The 21,369-nt window shown below is 44.5% G+C and overlaps 1 protein-coding gene and 1 pseudogene across 1 annotated transcript in view; both read right to left on the reverse strand.

Moving 5' to 3' along the window:
• Window positions 1–5,103: 5,103 nt before the first annotated feature.
• On the reverse strand, window positions 5,104–5,620 carry LOC148007738 (chromobox protein homolog 3 pseudogene; annotated as a pseudogene).
• Window positions 5,621–11,751: 6,131 nt separating this feature from the next.
• Iqgap1 (IQ motif containing GTPase activating protein 1) overlaps window positions 11,752–21,369 on the reverse strand; it is a 90,151-nt gene continuing 80,533 nt past the window's right edge. Inside the window, 3 exon segments of the mRNA NM_001108489.1 lie at window positions 11,752–12,950; window positions 15,826–15,934; window positions 20,279–20,401. Of these exon segments, the coding sequence (NP_001101959.2) occupies window positions 12,837–12,950; window positions 15,826–15,934; window positions 20,279–20,401 (346 nt within the window). The 3' untranslated portion in view covers window positions 11,752–12,836.

The following is a 21,369-nucleotide window of genomic DNA, read 5'->3' on the forward strand; positions in this document are numbered from 1 at the left end:
AAAAATTTAAAAAGTCAGGATGGTTAAGGTAGCAGAGGCAAAGTGGACCTCTGAGTTCAAGACCAAGCTAGCCAGGGTAGTAAGACTATATCTAAAAATATAAATACAATATTTTTAAAAGAATTATTTATTTATTTATTTTATGTATACGAGTACACTGTAGCTGTCCTCAGACACACCAGAGGAGGGCATTGGATCCCTTTACAGATGGTTGTGAGCCACCTTGTGGTTGCTGGGAATTGAACTCAGGATCTCTGGAAGAGCAGTCAGTGCTGTTAACCTCTGAGCCATCTCTTCAATGCCCACAATAAATTTTTTTAAAAAGAAATTTTTTTTTTGTCTTTGTTTGCGTGTTTGGCTTGGTCTTTTTTTTTTTTTTTTTTTTTTTTTTGAGACAGGATTTCTTTGTGTAGTCCTGGCTACCCTGGAACTCACTATATACACCAGCCTATCCTTGAACCCACAGAGATCCACCCACCTCTGTCTCTGGAGCACTGACACTGAAGGCATCCACTTCTGCCTCTGCCTCTGCCTCCGCTTCCGCCATCACCGCCAGTCAGAAGAGGAATTCTGCTATTGTTTAACTCCTAAGAAGAAATCTCGTCAGCCAGGGTCTTGGCACACACCTTTGATCCCAGCACTCAGGAGGCAGAGGCAGGCAGATCTCTTGAGTTCAAGGCCAGCCTGGTCTATAAAGTGAGTGATAGGACTGCAGGGCTCCATAGTAAGACGCTGCCTTAAAACGAAACAAGAATGAAACCTCACCAAACAGAAACCTATGCAAGTCAAACACTTCTTGGCCTTTTGGCTAAGGTGATGTGGAAAAATGGAGTCAGTCCTTGTGGCTGCTCGGGCTGCTCAGGCCTGTGACTGCTGGGTCCTCGTGTGAGGCTCTTTTCTCATGGTGCTGTGGATCACACTGGGGCCCCACAGAGGTAAGGGTTGCTCTACCACTGAGGCCCTCGAGGCAGCAACTCTACTGGGAAGCTTCATGATGAATGAGTGAAGCTGGCAACACCCAATCCAATGCTCTGTGTTTCCTTACCAGAAGATACGCCTCTGATGTGCCCAGGGAAGTCCTCAGATTCTTTGTTTTCAGGTCTTTTTTTTTTTAAATTAAATTGGGTATTTCTTCTTTACATTTCAAATGTTATCCCCTTTCCCAGTTTCCTGTCCATCAGTCCCCTAACCCTTTCCCCTCTCCCCTCAGATTCTTGCTAGAAGGTTGAAACTGAGTGACACAAAAAGGTGTTATAAAAGATCAAGGATGGGATTCTATGTTCACCCTCATGTGAAGAGAAGAACCTAATCACAGAATTCATAGAGAGGGGGACTTTGGAAGCTTATTGTGATACGTGATCTTTTTTTGGTAAACATACAAACACATAGATGTTATAAAATGAATGAGAGTTTAGGAAGTTTAAACGCTGAGAGTGTGTGTGTGTGTGTGTGTTGCATGTTTGTTAGTGTGTGTGTTGTATGTTTGTTTGTGTGTGTGTTGCATGTTTGTGTGTGTTGCATGTTTGTTAGTGTGTGTTGCATGTTTGTTAGTGTGTTGCATGTTTGTGTGTGTTGCATGTTTGTGTGTGTTGCATGTTTGTTAGTGTGTGTTGCATGTTTGTTAGTGTGTGTTGCATGTTTGTGTGTGTGTTGCATGTTTGTGTGTGTGTTGCATGTTTGTTAGTGTATGTGTTGCATGTTTGTTAGTGTGTGTGTGTTGCATGTTTGTTAGTGTGTGTGTGTTGCATGTTTGTTAGTGTGGGTGTGTGCACATACCCACAGAGATCAGACGTCAACATAAAGTTGTCTCCCCTCATTTGCTCTCCACCTTTTCTTTCTTGCAACAGATTCTCACTGATTCAGGTACACTGTCTGGGGTTACTGCTCCATCCTGCCATGCCTGGTTCTGGGCCTCTGAACCGGGGCTCAGAGTGTGTCCCGTGTTTTAGTTATTTTAGGTCTGAGGAGATGTCAAGATACTTGTGTTCAGCCTCTTTTCCTTATTAGTAAGAGCTTCTGGATAGCTTGCTGTAGGGAGTTGTCCTGTTGAAGTCCGAGGTGATGAGCAGCTCCCTTGGGCTCTGCCCACTAGATGCCAGGAACGCTCCTCGTTAACCTCCAGATTTGGCAAAGTGTCTGTCGGAAAGTAAGATTGCTCCCAGTGAGAATCTATGACAGAGACACATCCTAAATATTTATATATCAAGCACTGCCAGAATAACCGTGGGGGTGGGGCTAACTGAAACTAGTTTGACGTGACCGGGTACTGACAGCATTTGAGGCCAGATGGTGGACATATGGTAATTTATTAAATCGTTCCTTCTTGTACATTCATAGTTTTCCAGCATCAAATTTAAAAATCGTAATGTAGAATTGTCTTAGTGAAGGCCACTGTTGCTGTGGTGAGATGCCATGACCGAAGCAAGTTGGGGAGGAAAGGGTTTGTTTGGCTTACCTTTCCACTTCATAGTTTATCTTTGAAGGAAGTCCAGACAGGGTAGAAGCCTTGAGGCAGAAGCCATGGGGGTGATGATGGGGTGTGAGTGTGGCTCGCTGGCTTGCTCTCCATGGCTGGCTAAGCCTTCTTTCTTATAGAACCCAGGATCACCAGGTCAGGAGTAGCACCACCCAAGATAGACTGGGCCCTCCTACATCAATTACTAATTGATCCACAGGTTTGCCTACAGACTGATTGTATAGAAGCGTTTTCTCATTTGAAGCTCCCTCCTCATGGGACTCTACCTTGTGTCACGTTGACATAAGACCAGCCAGCACAAGATTTTTGTTTCTTTTTCCCAAAGCATCGTTAGCATATTGGATTGTACAAACTATCTTTAAGTTGAGGGCTATAATTTTTTTAAAGATTTATTTTATTCACATGAGTACACTGTAGCTGTCTTCAGACACACCAGAAGAGGGCATCGGATCCCATTATAGATGGTTGTGAGGCACCATGTGGTTGCTGGGAATTGAACTCAGGACCTATGGAAGAGCAGTCAGTGCTCTAAACCGCTGAGCCATCTCTCCAGCCCAAGGGCTATAATTTTTAAAAAGAATATAAAACTCTTTATTGACCACAGTTCTCCATTATTTACAATAAAGTAAATATACAGTTGGATGACATTCTGACACTACAAAGTTCCTTTGCTGGCTAATTGAACCAGAATGCAAATACTGAAAAGATCGATCCTACCAGAAAGGAACAAGTCAGGGTAAAGGAAAAGCATGCAGGGCACGAATTGATATTAGCAAATTTTGTTCACTCACTTAGTCAGTAGGTCTTAAATCACCAACATCAGCTCCAACCATGATTCTATTTCCACATCACACAGATTCCACGAATCATAACCTTTTAGTACAGATTTTAACTTTCTACAAAGGAATGGCTCACCAGAGGAACCTTTACACAGACCGGCTGACCTGGACCTGCCTCTGTAGACCAGGGGCCTCTTAAATCAGAGCTCCGTCTGCCTCCAGAGTTCTGGGATTAAAGGTGTCCACCATCGGACTCAGCCAAGTCTTGTTATTAAATCACACACTTTGTCTAATTCCGTTTTCTGAAGGGGGTGTTGGTATGGACAGCATTCTGTAAATAAACTACTGTATTTACTTGATAATACATCAATTCTGATGGGGTTGGTTTGAACTATCCAATAAATTACAGACTCCGCTTAATCTGGAAGGTTATGGTTTCAGGAAAATGTTCACAATGATGAGTTTCAACTTGTGCTTTCACATTCAGTTCTTTTGAGTATTAAAAACAAGATAAAACAAACAGGTTATGTGAGTGTCTTATGCATACACTGCATACAAACAAACAAACGAACAAACAAAACCCAAATGGTCCGTCTGTGCCCCAGTTAAAAATAAGTTCTGACTTGAGAAATGACTGTAAGATCTCCCCAGCGTTTCAGAAAAGCTGTTCTTCAAAGCTAAGGAAGCACAACATGGTGTCAAATATTCTACTGTTAGAGGAAGCAACTACAGAGAGCTCTCACTCACTCAAAGGACTCAGTGCCTTTGATGCAGAACAAAAACCAGAAATATCCCAACTACTCTCAGTACTTTCAAAACCAGCATATCAGACTTGATTTTCATTAGAATGCTGTTTTTTCCACACTAGTAATTCGAAACCCAGGATCCAGATTATATATATATATATGTGTGTATATATATGTGTGTATATATATATATGTGTGTGTGTATATATATATTATATGTGTGTGCATGTGTGTATATACATATATATGTACGTGTGTTTGTATATGTGTGTGTTATACATATATATGTGTATGTGTATCTATGTATGTGTGTATATATATATGTGTGTATATATGTATGTATATACATATGTGTGTATATGTGTGTATACACATATATGTGTGTATATATATGTGTGTGTATGTATATATGTGTGTGTATGTGTGTGTGTGCATGTGTGTGTATATACATATATGTGTGTTTGTATATATGTGTGTGTATACATATGTGTGTGTATATACATATATATGTGTGTATATACATATATATGTGTATGTGTATCTATATGTGTGTGTATATATGTGTGTGTATATGTGTGTGTATGTGTGTGTATATACATATATATGTGTATGTGTATCTATATATGTGTGTGTATGTGTGTGTATATACATATATATGTGTATGTGTATCTATATATGTGTGTGTATATGTGTGTATGTATATATATATGTGTGTATGTGTGTGTATGTATATGTGTGTATATATATGTGTGTATATATATGTGTGCGTGTATATGTGTATGTATGTGTGTATGTATATGTGTGTATATGTGTGTGTATATAAATGTGTGCGTGTGTATGTGTGTGTATATGTGTGTATATGTGTGTATGTGTGTATTTGTTGTGTTATATGTGTGTGTATATATGTGTATATGTGTGTATATGTGTGTATGTGTGTATTTGTTGTGTTATATGTGTGTGTATATATATGTGTGTATATGTGTGTATATATGTGATATATATGTGTATATATATGTGTGTGTGTGTGTATATATATATATATATATATATATATATATATATATATATAAATAAATGCAAACAGTTGTTGTGCTTAATCTTCAGGACAAGAATGCTAAGCCAGCCTCTCCTCACTGAAGGCGATGACACGTCATATTTGCCTCCTTTGCCAGCCCCCAGTTGGCCTCCTCTGAGTCCTTCTATGAGAGCATTAATTCTCCCCTGCTGTCTGTGGCCCGGATTGTTTGTTCAGGATCAAGACCCCTGGCAAAGCCCCTGGGTTTGTCAGCAGATCTCTCTTCTGCTTCGATTGGCTCTCATCAGATTCACTGGAGATAAAGATTCCCTTTTCATACCATCTTTTTCTTTACCAGCTTTTTGAGAATTAAGAAATGCTTCAGTTAATTCTGGACAGTCTAAATTTTCTTCTGGTTCCCAAGTATTATCAGCACTGTGAACCCCTTCCACTTCAGGAGATGCTCCACCTTCCCATTCACTACATGGTGGTCCAGTATTTTTTCTACCACAGATTCTTCAGGCTCTGCCTCTTCAACTTTTTTACTCTTTCCATTCTGTTTCTTTCCCATTTTTTGCAATGTAGTTTTATTGGAGGCTACTTTTAAAATTTAATCAGAGACTTGAAGAGTTCACCGCTCGGATGCTCGGGGCCGCGGATTGAGGACTATAATTAATATTATCTCGAGAATACAAAACCCCCTGTGGGTCTGCCAAGCCCTACCTAATGTAATGAGTGGATTATAAATCCTTTCCCAGTCAGGTAGCGTTATTTTGTAGCAAACGTTTCTGGGCGGAGGCAGAGTTGGGGATAGAATCCAGGGCCCTGAGAATGCTGGGTAGCCGCCTTTCAGAAGAAACCTCCCCAGTGGAACTGATGGGGCCTCGGGTCCTGGAGAGAGGACGTAGCAGGAAGGACACTTACTACATTCCTGACGGTGGTGCACACCTTTAACCACAGCACGTGGGAGGCAGAAGCAGGCAGATCTCTGTGAGTTGGAGCCAAGGCCACAGAGCTGTCTCAAAAATAACAAAGCAAAACAAACAAAAAAGAACTCTTGCAGAACACTTAAGTTTAGGTGGCAGCATCCATGTCCAGAGGTAACTCCAGCTTCCAGGGTTCGATACCGTCCCCTCCTCTGGTCTCCATGGGTACTTGCACACTCTTGCATATAAATAAAAATATTTTCAAAAAACAATCTTTAAAAATTGGTGGAATGTAATCATATTATTATTTCTGTTATAAGCCATTGAGATTTTCTAAAAAAAAAAAAAAAAAAAACCTAAGGAGTCTTAGAGAACCTTCACTGATCTCAAGAAGTTAGTTCCAAACATCTTTTAGAATTGTTAAAACTGTCTTCTTTGGGCTGAGGGATGGCTCAGTGGTTAACAGCACTGGCTGTTCTTCCAGAGGTCCTGAGTTCAATTCCCAGCAACCACATGGTGGCCCACAACCATCTGTAAAGGGATCTGGTGCCCTCTTCTGGAATGCAGTTGTACATGTACTCACACATAAAATCAATCTTAAAAAACCAGGAGAACAAACTCCAGTCCTTTCGCTCCTGCCTGCCATTGTGATTGATAGATTTACCACATCTCCCACACCATTCAGAATCAAGTACTCCCTGCCCAGGAAACAAACACAAACTGTGTCACTTCCCAGTGGATTTGGATGAGAATTGGTACCAGAGTGAGGAACAACTCCAAGCAGACCCTGGGGAGAGTAGGACCAACGCTCGGCTACCGCGCTGAGTCACACGTAGCAACCAACCCTACATGGGGGCTGAAGGGCTCTGCGTCTGGAGATTTGCACATTCCGCTGGAATTCTGATTTGCTTTTTATCTGCCTTACAAGAGTGAGCTGGTTTGTTCAGCCACAACTAGGAATAAAAATGTTACTGTGATCAAAGATGCAGTAATAATAATGGTAATATGCAATGACTTCTCTGGCTGACTTAATAATTTTATGATTACACCCACGCCCACAGCCCCCTAATTAAAAAACCCATTTACTTATTTATTTACTTGTGGCGTGGCAGGGCACACATGAGGGCCAGAGCTCAACTTTTGGAAGTTGGATTCTCTTCCACCATGTGGGTCCTGAGCTGACAAGACGATTAGAAATAAGACATGCTTGTAGTGAGGCACCATGGGCAGACCCCTAACTCCAGCTACTTGAGTGACTGAGGCAAGCAGACCCTAAGTCCAAAGCCTGCTTAGGCTATAGAACAAGTTCAAGGCTACTGTGGGCAACTTAATGGAATCCTGTCTCAAAATAAGAATTGTTTAAATAATAAAAAATGTTTGGTTTATATATAGCATACACACACACACACACACACACACTCACACACACACACATATATGTTTGGTGTTTTTGAAAACAAGGTCTCACTATGTATCTCTGGCTGTCCTGGAATTCACTATAGATCGGACTGGCCTCGAACTCAGAAAAATCTGTCTGCCTTTGTCTTCCAAGTGTTGGGATTAAAGGCCAATGCCACCGCGCCTGGCTAATAAATAAATTCTTTTTTAAAGGGTTAGTGATGTAGTCAGAGTGCTTGCCTACCATGCTCTAGGCTCTGGGTTCACTCTCTAGCATCATCAAATAATTAGGGGAAAGAGTGCTGTGAGAGAGCAGAGAAGAAACAGGAGTTTAGAGTCACCGCGTCACTTGGTGGTAGAACGCTGGCTGGCCAGGAGTTCCAGCCCCAGCACTGCAAAGAGGAAAACAAAACCCTTGAGTTTCAAGAGAGGAACAAAGGGAATTTAAATTTTCCCCAGAGTTTCATTTATGTGCCTTTCAAAGTATATGATATGGTGGAACAGATCTTAAATGTCATTATTGGGGAAACAAAGGCAGGCAGATCTCTGAGTTTCAGACCAGCCAGCACTCACAGTGAAACTTTTTATTAAAACAATAACAAAACACGAGCAAACAAAACCCTGATGATACTATACAGCAATTGTTACCTCAAAAGCCACAACGCACTTATGAACTTGTGGGCATTGAACCCAGGGTCATACGCACGCTAGGTGAGACCTTTTTCACTGAGCTACACCCCAGCCCTCACACTTTGCAATTTATAAACACTTGGAAGTGAGCTGCAAATGGTGGCCCACATCTGTAATCCCATCGCCTAGTAGAGGTGGGGCAGAGGATTTGAGTTCAAGCTGTCCTTGGCAATGTGAATTAAATGCTAACTTGTGCTACTTGAGACCATCTAAAACCAACCAACAAAAACTAAACCACCTGTCAAAACTTGACATGAAAACCTGTGAGAGAAGATAAAGGCTTTTCCAAAATCTATTTAGGGTTAAGTTGGTGGCGGGGGTGGGAGATCCCCACCATTCCTGGGATGGCTGTCAGCTGAGGGAGAGGGATGACCTTCGTTTTGACAAGTCAGCTCCATGGCAACTTCACTGACTGGATTTGGAAATCACCTGGGAGACACAGCTCTGAGTGTGTCTTGTTTTTCTTTATTTCATGTGTGTGTTTTGCCTGCTTCTATGTCTGTCTACCACATGCATGTCTGCTGCCCGTGGGACCAGAAGAAGGCATTGGATTCCCTGGAACCGGAGCTACATTTGGTTGTAAGCTGTCGTGTGGGTGCTGGGAATGGAACCCAGGTCCTTTGCAAGAGCAGCCAGTGCTCTTAGGTGCTGAGCCATCCCTCCTTCTGAATTTGACTTTGAGTTTCCAGAGATTTAACTGATGGAAGACCTACCCTGGGGTCTGGCAGGATCTTTCCATGGGCTGTGGTCCTGAACAGAATAAAAAGGGAGGAAAGGAAAAGTCAGTTAAACACACAGACATTCCCTTCTCTCCTTCCTGGTTGGCACTACCAACCACGCTGTTCCAGGCTGCCATGCCGTCTCCGCCATGGCGCACTGCACTCCCCTGAACTATGAGCCAAGATAAACCCTCTCTCTAGCTGCCTTTAGTCAGGTCACCACAAGGAGTTAAAGAGCATGCCTTCCAGCCTAATTCTCTATTTAATCATCTCCTTTCTAACTCCCTTGACTTCTTTGCAGAACAGCATAGAGCCCAGGCTAACACATTTTACATTCCAGTAACCAGCCTGTCCAGGGGCACCGTGTATTTCAGAATGAGAAAGCTGTGGCTCAGAGCATGAGTGTTCGTCCCATAAGTCCCCAGTCATATTCTGACCATGACATTCTTCCTTAGGGGTTACTGCAGCCACTCTCAGAAACCACCCAGCTAGCCACTTAAGCTTCCTTTAGGATCGTTCTGTTTCTATCATATTGCCACTGATTTCAGATGTCCGGCTATGGAACACACACAGTGAGATACTTAGAGACGTGTACTCTTGTGTGAGGTCGTGTGAGCATTGGTGTACATGTGGACGGGCACTCCTGTGGAGGTCAGAGGACCTTTGGTGCCAGTCCTTCATCTCATCTTGAGATGGTCTTTTATTTCCAGGTATGCCAAGCTCACTGGCCCTCCAGCTTTTGGGTTCCTCTGTCCCCACATCCCATTCACCACAGGAACATTGAATTAAGACACGTGCTACTGTGCTACTATGTAAATTCTGGGATTTGAACTCACGCTTGTGCCACAGTGCTTCTTACGTACTGAGCCATTTCCCCAGCATCAGTCCCAGCTCCTGTTTTGTTTTTTTTACAATTGCTGACTTTCTCCATATCCAACTTAGCCTAGTCACTTCTGGTGACTTACATGCGACGGAAACCCCCGAGAAAAACTCTTCATGAATGCCTAACATCCGGTGTTTTTTCGTTAAGTAATATAAACAGAAAATTTAAACTTCATGCTTTAGTCAGTTACAGTTATACGGCAACTCTGTCCCTCACTGCATTGTCTTTCTTTAGCCAGTTATACGGCAACACTCTGTCCCTCACTGCATTGTCTTTCTTTTTTTGTTTTTTTGAGATAGGGTTTGTGTGGCCCTGCTGTCCTGGAACTCACTGTGCAGACCACCTGCCTGCCTCTGCCTCCTAAGTGCTGGGATTAAAGGCCTGGGCCATCATGTCTGGCTCCTCCTATATTTCTTATGTAGAGGGTACATTAAGCGTAATACACTTTAAAAGGCTAAACAGCATGTTAGAACTAGTACATAATTGGGGGCTGGAGAGACGGCTCAGTGGTTAAAAGCACTGACTGCTCTTCTAGAGGTCCTGAGCTCAATTCCCAGCAACCACATGGTGGCTCACAACCATCTGTAATGGGATCTGATGCCCTCTTCTGATATGCAGGCGCATGAGTGTGTGTGTGTGTCACACACACACACACACACACACACACACACACACACACACACACACCCCTTTTTTTAACAAAGTGCATAATCAGTGAGTTTCATCCCTGGGACCTACATGGTGGGAGCAGAGAACTGACTCCCAAGTTGTCCTCTGAGCTCCATACCCATGCAGTAAATAAAATTACAAGAGATATTCTGTGACCCAAAGGCAGGCTTGGTTTGCTCTTCTTTTCAAAAGACTACAAAGGAGGGGGGGGGTGACTTAATCTTACTCTAGTTAACACCGTCTAACAGGAACTGCTAACAATGAAACCAAGAAAAATAAACACAAACAGGAACAAATGACCTTTTATTTCATACGATGATACAAAGGCAATTGTGTGTAGCAACAGTCTGACAGCCAGTCCAAATTCTTGGGAGGAAGTAAATTCATAGTAAATGTCATGACGGCTGGTCAGAGAGAAGGTCAGAGGAGGCGAGAGCCAAGACAGAGATGGCTACAGCTAATAAATAACGTAGGCGCAGCCCGACCTCAGGGTGCCAACCTGAGGCTCGCTAGCTGGGTGACCTCTGCTTCTGCTTAAGCAGGACCCACAGCAGCCATGGGGATTCTCAAAGGGCATGTGGCACAGTTCTACTGGGTATTCAGGGAAGGAACATCCTCTCAGGTAACTGAGACATCTGAAGGCGCTGTAACCTGGGCTCATTACTGTCTTGCAGCTGGCCCCTGGGACATTTGGAATGGCATCCTCTTAAAGAAAACATACTTGAAAGCCAGGTATAGTGGCTCACACCTTTAATCCCAGCACTCGGGAGACAGAGGCAGGTAGATCTCTGTGAGTTCTAGACCAGCGTGATCTACAGAGTTCTAGGACAGCCAAGACAACAGAGCCCCCCATCTCCTCTGTCTTAAAAAAAAAGAAAAAGAAAAAAGGCACACTTGCCGCATCCCCTAACCTTGATTTTGAGGTTTTAACAGGATCTTTTTCCTTTTTTCCTTTCTTTCTTTCTCTGTCTTTTGGAGATTGAGCGGGGCTGTGTAACCCAGGCTAGCCTTGACTTAGTGATCTTTTGATCCTCCTTCCTCAGCCTCTGAGTGCTTAGATTATAAGTGTCTTCTACTGCGCCAGCCTTAGCATTTTCTTTTAACCTGGAGAAAATGTTTTCTCAGAAAACTCTGTTCCAAACACAATGTCACTGTGGGGTCAGATCCTTTCTTGGCCCCGCCTCTACCTAGATCTGCTCACGGAGGCCTCCAGCCCGGCCTGCACTTGTGGGTCTCATAAAGGACACTTCTCCAAGACTTACATTTATAACAGGGTCAGACCACACACTGTCGCTAATTAAAACTGCTTATTGGCCTTCGATATCCATATGGAAACTCTGCATAAAAATTAGTTTAATTTTTATGTTTTATGTAAGAATATCGAACCAAACATCAAAGCCATCAGAGGCTCAGTAGCATGATTTACCTATCTTTTGGAATAAAGAGATTTTTTTTAAAGTTTATGACTTTTAATCCAAGGACAAAGGTTTCCAAATTCAATGTCTGGAGCTGTCTTTGTTAGTCAGAGCTTAAGGGTGCAGGTTTCTCAGGATAAAAGCATGATGTAGGTAACAGAGAAGAGATGGATTGAACTTCAAGCATGATGTGGGTTGTCTCTTGTTGCTAAAATCAAGCAGGATTAGCTCAGCAGCTTGGTAGATAGACCTCAGTACAGGCTACAGAAAAGCTTCAAGAATTCAGATATACAGATGAACCCAATGAAAAAAACAACCCTTTCTCAGTATTCTAAAGCATTATATAAATCTTTAAAATTCCTATCACTCACATTTTAAGAAATAAATTTATACTTTGGTAAGGCACTCCTGGAATACAGTTTAGAAACAGTTACATTTTGAGCTAGGGTAAGCCATCCCTTTGTGGGAGGGATGGTGAGTGCCCTGCCCACTCAGTCTCTCAGGTCTCCATGACCGTGGGGGTTCACCTTCACCAGGAAGGGCTCTGCACTAACTGTACTGCCCACATTGAGTGGAGAATTCAAAAGTAGTTGCTCTTTTTCTCCTGAAGCTGCTTCATTTGAACAGAGAGCAGTAACTTGGATCAGCTCCGCCTACAAAGGCAGCAGATGGAAGACTTCACGGACTTCATCCTCTGACTGCTCACGGGCCGGGCCGTACTTAATGCCGAATCGGATGCTTGCTAGCAACCTGACAGCTTTTACCTCTAAACAAGAATTTGGATTCCACCATTCTTATTGCTAAGTAAAACAAACACCAATGTTTACAAAATAGTAATTACCACTTAGGAGGCTTTTGTAGAAAGGGGTTGGGTGGGGTTCCACTCTTTTCTACATGATGAGAGAAAATGAGGGGAGCAGGGCTGAGGGGAAGTCATCCGGCTTCACCATATAGAAGAGGGCACTGAGCCTGTCGGGGGAGGGGGGACTTTAACACGGGCTTCAGGAGTGTGAACTGAGGCTGCTGGACCAGGTCTTTGCTTCCGAGGAGTAATGGAGGTTCCTAGAAAGACAGCTGTGGAGTGTTGCCTGTTTTTATTCCTCGGGTGGCAAGTGACCCGTTACTTCCCATAGAACTTTTTGTTGAGAAGGAAGATCAGGAGGTTGACATTCACTTTAGCTCTATCAAACAACTTCATGACCGCAACCCCTTCATACTGTAGCTGCAGCAAGTCCTGTTTAAAGACAAAACACAACAATTTAACCATCAAATCTGGAACGAGAGAAGGAAGGAGGGAAAGGTCTCCATGAGGGGAGGGTCCAGGAGAGGTGAGGCAGGCCTCACGTGCCAGATGTAAAATGGGGAGGTGAGACACAAGTTCTCAGTGCAGAGGTTCATACCACATGGCCACCTGGGTCCGCACAGCCACCCTGGATGCTGAAGCAACAGGGAGTTCTGGCTGAGGGAACCCTCAAGCTAACTTGGTCTTAGGCTATCATTTAGTTTATAGTAAAATATTCTAAACATATGAAGGAAAATTAAGAGTTATGTTCAGTTAAAATACGTTGAAGCCTTAGTTCAAAAGTTACAATGGCATTTTCTCATTGTTTCAGCTGTAGGTAGGTTAGAGGTTTTAATACACATGTATTAAAGACATTTCAATTCATGAAATATGCCAATGGCTGAAAATGAGAAAGGTCTGTAGTGTCTCCGTACCTACTAGATACCCCCGCCCACCCCCAACCCCTTTCGGCCCTTTTGGCACAGGCTGGCCGAATACTGCTGTCTCCATGGTGGGTGGACAGGTATGGCTGCCATGCTCGGTTTCTACAGTGCTGGATCAAAACCAGGGTTCTGTGCATGCCGAACAAGTGTTTACCAACAGAGAACGACATCTGCAGCTCTACAATCTACTGGGGTCTTTTGTTTGAGGAGACTGAACCCAGGGTCTCTTGGGAACGGAATACACAGTCTCTACAGACAGCCATAGCCCTGCCAGACTCCAGCTTCAACTCTGCATGAGAAAGGTGCAAGCAAACAGGAGGAGCACAGTCATGGTTGCCCAGCCTGTGCGTGGCATTGTGCAGGCACCTTCCCCTCTATATTGCCAGGTCATTACAAAAACTATATGAAGCATGATCAATCTAAACTTTATAAAGATGAGCTGCTGAGGCTCAGGGTGTTGGGTGGCGCGGCCGTCAGGAGGAAAGAGCTGGCTCTGGGGTGATGGGGTCTGACAGGCTGTTTTCTAACACTCTCTGCTGTCCTGACAGCATATGGCAGCACTGTCATTCCTACCACTAAACTTTTGAGAGTGATGACGAGAGAGGGTATGAAGGGACTGCAGTGTCACAAGGATGGGGACCATGGTGTGTCCTCTCTGCCTAGCCTAACCCTAAGCCCATGCACCGACGAGTCAGACAATGTGCTGACTCTGGTTGCCTTAGCAGACTGGCTGGCCTGCAGGCACAGTGAGACCAGTGGGATAAGGGGCTGTGTGTAGCAGTGCTTAGTTACAATGGATGAAGAAAACCTTTCCCGTTTACTAATTAATATGCACTGAGAGACTACTGGTTACCAACAAGGAGATAAAGATGACTAAGACATACTGCTTTAGGAGTTCCCAGTTTTGGGGGTGGCAGGGAAATGAGTCAGCTCACACTGTCAACAGAGGATGTCTCTCAGGGCTGCTGAGTCAAAGGGAAGGGCCACCGCTGTGGCTGCAGGCAGGCAACAACAGTGCCGGTGCTCACTGTTTGATGGCGGTAGAAGGCAGAGAGGAGGAGAGGGAGGGAGGCCAATTACACAAGGGCAGAGCATCCTGAGCAGGAGCTGGAACGCTTACTCGCAGAGAGGCACTAGCCTGCTTTGCTAGACCACAGCAGTGGAAGCAGGGCATGGTGGGACTTGGAAGAGTAGCTGGGCAGCAGAGCATGTGTGAGACCCTAAGTTTGATTCTCAGCATTGCAAAAAATAAGCCAGCTAGGCTGGAGAGATGGCTCAGTGGTTAGGAGCACCGGCTGCTCTTCCAGAGGTCCTGAGTTCAGTTCCCAGCAACCACATGGTGGCTCACGACCATCTGAATGGGATCCAGTGCCTTCCTCTGGTGTGCCTGAAGACAGCTACAGTGTACTCACATACATAAAAATAAATGAATCTTAAGAAAAAGAAAGAAATCAACCAATAGAAACCACAAGAGGCCTACTATGTGGTGCACACATAGCTGGGTCTGGGCACTGCTTATGAATCCTCTCAATTTTCTGCTTGTTTCTGGTCTTGGATTTTGAAGATCATCTTCACTATACAGGCTGGCCTGGAAGTCCAGGCTGGCCTCACACTGAATCTTCTTGCCTCTGTTTCCAGAGTGCTGGATTACTGGTTTGTGTCACCATCCCTACTTGGTACAATTTTTTAATGTGCAAAACTAGATGTTTAGGCAGTTAGGCATGGTAGCACATATCTATAATCCCAGCATTTGCGAGAAACAGGAGAATCAAGAGTTTAAGGCCAGCCTCAAATATATAGTGGATTTGAGAAAAGCTTGGGCTGTATAAGATTTCCTCCCACTCCCCAAAATTAGACATTTGGGGTTGGAAATAGAGCTCAGTGGGAAACAGCTTCCCTAGCAAGCACAAGTCCTTAGGGTTGGGCCTAAGCACCAGGAAAAAAAGTTAAGACACTTAGAAATAGAAACTGTTATGTTATAAAATTGTTAGAATTAATTTCGAATTTAAGATGTGACTCAGACTCAGATAGAGGCAATGCACTCACGCGATTCTCAGTAGTATTCCTAACCAAAGTATCCACATCAGACACAAATGAGAAGAAAAACAGAGGTCAAGGACTGCACAGCGTGGAGTCTCACACTGCTAACACTTACAGTCAGGCCCTTCCTTCACGCCAGGGCACCAGCTCAGTCCAGGGCACACTAGTGAAGCTTTGGGTGTACTCTGAAGCACTTTAGACCACACCCACTCCCCAAACCCTTGGCTTCTCCCATCAACTCGGAGCTGAGCTCTTTGAATACACAGATTTCCCCAAAGGGCCTTCTCTTATCTCTTTCTCCTACCTCACTCAAGAGCTTCAGGCCCAGGGCTGTGCACACCCACCTGATAATGCAGCATGAAAGTCTCCATCTGAACGCCCATGAACTTGGCCTTCACTTCAAAGTCTCCAACTTCTTCTGTTGGACCAATTTCGAAGATAACATTTTTAAATCTGTTGAAACACAACACCATATGTGTGAGCTTTGAGTGTTTAGGTACTAAGACTCTGAGATTGGGGGAGGGAGGTATCAGGGGTGCCTGGAAGAAGGTCTGGGACCTAAGTTCTCCTGGAGAGGTGGCACCATTGGCAGAACATCCTGCCGTGTCGTCTGCTTTGACACCTGGAGAGAGAAATGGTCACCTCTCCCTGAAGCACTTGCAATTTGTTCTAAGACGGCCTATGGGAATGTCACAAAAGCCTGAAATGGTGAGACAAGATGGCTCTTCCTCCCTGAAGCAGTGGTCAAAAGTTAGTGAGAAAAAGGAGCAGGGTATGGGGGCGCACACCTTTAACCCCAACACTCGGGTGGCAGAGGAAAACAGATCCCAGCTTGGTCTACAGAGAGGGCTCCAGGATACCCAGGGCTACACAGAGAAACCCAGTCTTGGGGTGGGGGTAGGGAACAAAGGGAGGAGGGTGCTTGAGGATTGGGAAAGTCCACACTGCCCTAGGCAGGAAGCTGCACAGCACCAGTAATAAGTACGGTTGTGCTGCTCCCCAGGAGAACAAGGCGAATCACCCACATTTCCAGAGCTCCGTGGAGCTCTACAGACAGAGTGGGGAATCAGCAAGGGTGCACAAGACAGCTCCAAGGGGATAATGGGGCGCTCACAGAATCCGTGCTCAGAAATGGGCTGGTTTCATTTTACCTGCTTGGGGCGTCTCCTTTCTAAGGATAACTGCCTTGTGCAGTAGTCAGTGTGGATGCCCTAGGTAAGGTTTCTAGATTCTACGCCCATAGCAGGAAGTGAGAAAGAGGAGACCAAACCGAGGGGCACAGGAATAGCAGTGGGAAGTAATGACAGACAGAGAGGATGAATCCAGGTCAGAGACGGGGGACTGCCAAGTGCCAGAACAACCACACAACCAACACCTACAGCAAATCAGAAACACGAAAGTCCCAAGCTGAAAAACTGACCAGAGGGAAAAAACAGAAGATGAGTCATACCGAAATCACACCAAAACCAAACCTGCCACAAACACAAGCCCTCAATCAGAAATCTAAGAAACAAACTTTAAAGAGATACTTTTAATTAATTTAAAAAAGGAAGAAAAAGAAATGTGTGTGTGTATGTGTGTGTGTGTGTGCGCGCGCGCACATACACACGTGTATGTTGAGTCTGCGTGTGTGAACATGTTTTTATGTGGAAGCCAGAAAAGGGCATCAGATCCCTGGAGCTGGAGTTACAGATGATTGTCTGGCTTGGGTGCTGGGAATTGAACTTGGGTGCTCATAACCACTCCAGCCCTACCACTCCCCATCTCTCCAGCCCTTATGGAGGTATTTTATACAATCATGGCTGGCAGGGAGGAGTAGCATGTGCCCTTTCCCACATCCACAAGCCCTGCTGGAACTATGGCAACAATGTATCAGCACCATTCGCAACCACTGTGGTGGACAGCACTGCAGAGCCCCTACAGCCAATGTGAGTTACCACATGGTCCTCCACCTGACTTCCGGCACACACAGGAAGAGAGTAGGCACTCAGGGAGAGGTCTGCACCTGTTTGGTGCAGCATTGCTCACAATAGCTTAGAGCCAGAAACAGCGCCTGCCCATCAATGCATGAATGGCTGAACAAAATGTGGCACATACAGACAATAGAATATTATTCAGCCTTAAAAATGAAGGAAATCCTGTCATGTGGTTAGATCTCTAGCACATTATGTTAAGTGAATGCCCAAGCCAGTCACGGAAGATAAAAAGTGCACGGTGTCACGTGAGGTAACTAATGCAATCAAATGCAAGACCCATAAAGAGTGTGGTGGCTTCTGGAGGCTGGAGGGAGGGAGAGATGGAGTGAATCTTGCAAGATGAGAACCTTCTAGTGAACTGGCCCATGATGTGCATATACTAATTATACCCTTGAAAAAGGGTTACAGTGTGCACTGTGACATGTATTTTTGTAGTAGTTTTTAAAAATCACTCCTGGATCAGAAATTCAACCTTAGGTATCTATTATGTTAAAAAGCAATCATGGGGGCTGGGGATTTAGCTCAGTGGTAGAGTGCTTACCTAGGAAGCGCAAGGCCCTGGGTTCGGTCCCCAGCTCCGAAAAAAAGAACCAAAAAAAAAAAAAAAAAAAAAAAAAAAAAAAAAAGCAATCATGGCCCAGAGGGGTAGTGTATACCTGTAATCCTAGCACAGACAAGGCTCGGGAGAGGATGGTGAGTTTAAGGTCAGCTTGGGCTACACAGTGAGGCCTCATCACCACCACCACAAAACAAAAGCTGAGCATGCTGCTGTGTGTGTAGTCCTAGCTTTGCAGAAGGCTGAGGAGGGAAGATGAACTGAGCCCATAAGCGGCAGAGCCAGGCACTATAGGAAATATGTAATCATATGATCTCACTCTGTAGACCAGGCTGACCTCAAACTCAGAGATCTGCCTGCTTCTGCTGGGAGTGTTGGATTAAAGGTACGCGCCGCGCCGCCTGGCCATGCAAATGTCTCATGATAGAGTGTATCAATACAAGTTGGATACATGACATCAAAGACAACAATATCCTCATTTCTGTTTAGCAAGTGAGGTAGATCACTTGTACACAGTGGGCAGACACATGACCTTCTCTGAATATCAGCACAGAGGGAAGCTTACTACCTCTAGTAGTTTCTCTCTAGCTTTGGCACGCTGGTGCCTCTCTCATGCTTCACCCTGCTTTCTAAGGTTAATTAGACACATGTATTTCAGAATTAGAAGTGCTAAGTACCTTCTGAATCAAAGGAAGGGAGAGTCAGCAGCCCCAGCTCAATACATGCTTTCTAACAAAGTAGGCCGGGGTCAGCAGGGGACACTGGGCCAGTGTCCTGAACTGGCCTGACCCAGCATTCTGACCCAGGGGTAACGCCAACTGTGCTTCCAAGAAAGGATGCAGGCGATCCCAATGTGGAACACAGCAAAATGTTTTTGTGGGTATGTGTGGTGGTTTCAATGAGAAGAAAATGGCTCTCATATAAGCCTGAATGTTTGGGCCCCGGTTAGTGAAACTGTTTGGGAAGGATTAGGAGGTGTGCCTTGTTGGAGGAGGTTTGCCGCTGACTTTGAGATTTCAAAAGCCGATGCCAGGCCCAGTCTACTCACTCTCTGCTGGTTACTTGTGGATCAGATGTGAGCTTTCGGCTACTGCTCTGGCTCCATGCCTGCCTACTACCCACTGCCAAACTCCCTGTCCTGGCAATCATGGACTAACCCTCGGAGACTAATGTTTTCTCTTATAAGCTGCCATGATCTCTGTGTTTTGTCACAGCAATGGAACAGTAACTAGGACAGCATGTGGTCAGATAAAGCAAACAAGAGAATGGGTTCCTGGGGCATGCACACACACTAGTGTCAACGTGCCTGGGGCAAGTGGTCCATAAACAAGGAAAAGACATTCATTCTCAGGTGGCAAACTCTTAGGGAATAAAGGTACCGGTACCTGTCCTCAAGCCTGGCAACACCCCTGGGACCCATATGGTAGAAAGGGATAACCAACTCCTGCAAGCTGACACCCGACTCCATCGATATATCACGGTGTACACATGTACACACATATAAAATAAATACAACTTTTAAAAAAACATTCTCAGCTAGGCAGTGGTGGCACATACCTTTAATCTCAGCACTCTGGAGGCAGAGGCATGCAGATCTCTGTGAGTTTAAGGCCAGCCTGGTCTATGTAGTGAGTTCTAGGACATCCAGGGCTACACAGAGAAACCCTGTCTCAACAACCCCTCCTCCCCATCAAAAAAACCCTGTAATCTCTTTTATTACCAGGTTAAAGAACTTTGTAAAATGTCTCTCTGAACATTAAAAAAAACATATTTATGTATAAATGTATAAAATATATAAAAGAGCCACTTAGAAAGAGAAATAAGAACGAGATAACGATGTGATGAATTCGAAACTAAAAACCAGCTTCTAAAACAAAGTCAGAACGGAAATGAGAGGACATGGCCCCACAGGTGAGGTGCCCACTGTCCAAGCACCAGGACCTCAGTTCAGAATCCCAACATTCATGTAACAGGCAGAGCCCAGGGGCTTGCTAGACGGCCAGTCTAGGAGAACAGATGAGCTCCAGGTTCAGGAAAGGCTGTGCCCCAAAATAATGTGGTGTGTGAAGAGGAACAGCATACCCAACACTGGCCATTGGGCTCTATGTTCACACTCACACACACACTCACACACACACACACACACACACACACACACACTCACACACGGACATACGGACACCAGGACATGCATGTGTATACACCCACATTCTCTATCCCACATACGCAGATAAATTACATAACATAAAAAAACCAGGCACTCACTGGTTTGCTTGAAGGTCCTCAATTTCCAGAAGCACTCCCTTCTCATGCAGTCTTGCTGCTGTGTACTTCAGAGAAATCTTTTTGCTTTTTTTGCCTTTCATTTCCCTAGGTTTTTTGGAGACCCTGTGAAAGGTAAAAACCACATTATGACAGTGTCTTTAAGTAATTAACTACTACAAGCCTTAGGACTCATGGGAGTGAGGCCAGAAACACACACCAAAGCACTCACGGCACACCAATTCTAAAACAGCAGACTGTTTTAGGACTGGCCCTAGCAACCTCCACAAAACTGGGTGACGTCATTAATTTGCTTCCTCCTTTATTTTAAATCATAGTGGAGAACAAGGCTACCAACTTAAGAGTGTGTCTGTGCTTCCATTTTTGGAACCAAACCCCTAACAATCCCATGTGAGGGGCCAGGGAGCAGGCTCAGAGGGTAAAAGCACTTGCTACACAAGCTGAACGATCCAAGTTTGATCCCCAGAACCCATGTCAAAAGCTGGACATCTCACGCTTGCACAGTGAGATGGGGGTAGGACAGGCAGACTGCCGAGGAGACCTGTTGGCCAGCTAGTGTGGAGTACACAGAGCAGAGACCTCCACGAGATAGAAGGAGAGCTCTGCTTCCCAAAAGTGGTTCTCTGACCACTGCACAAGGGCTGTGATTCAAGCATATACATAACATATTCGTGCACACAAACACAGATGCATGTTATAAACAAAAATTAATACTGGTAAGTAGAGTCACAAGGATCAGGTGCTCACAGCCAGCCTTGGCTACCTGGCGATTTCTCTCTCCAACACTTAAATAAAATAAGAGAAAAGAAAAGAAATGAAGTGGAAAAAAAAGTAATTTTTTTTTTAGATTTCCCCCCCAAAAAAGTAATTTTTAAGGCCAGGCCATGATAGCACACACTTTTGATCCTGAAGTTTGGGAGGCAGAGGCAGGTCAATGTCTGTGTTTGAGGCTAGCTTGTTCTATAAGATAAGCTCCAGGACAGCCAAGGCTACACAGAGAAACCCTGCCTTGCAAAAAACAAACAAACAAACAAACAAACTGAAGACGACTACAGTAAGTTTTAAGTCACTGT

This window comes from Rattus norvegicus, chromosome 1, assembly GCF_021556685.1.
Source record: "Rattus norvegicus strain SHRSP/BbbUtx chromosome 1, alternate assembly SHRSP_T2T, whole genome shotgun sequence".
NCBI classification, from domain to species: domain Eukaryota; kingdom Metazoa; phylum Chordata; class Mammalia; order Rodentia; family Muridae; genus Rattus; species Rattus norvegicus.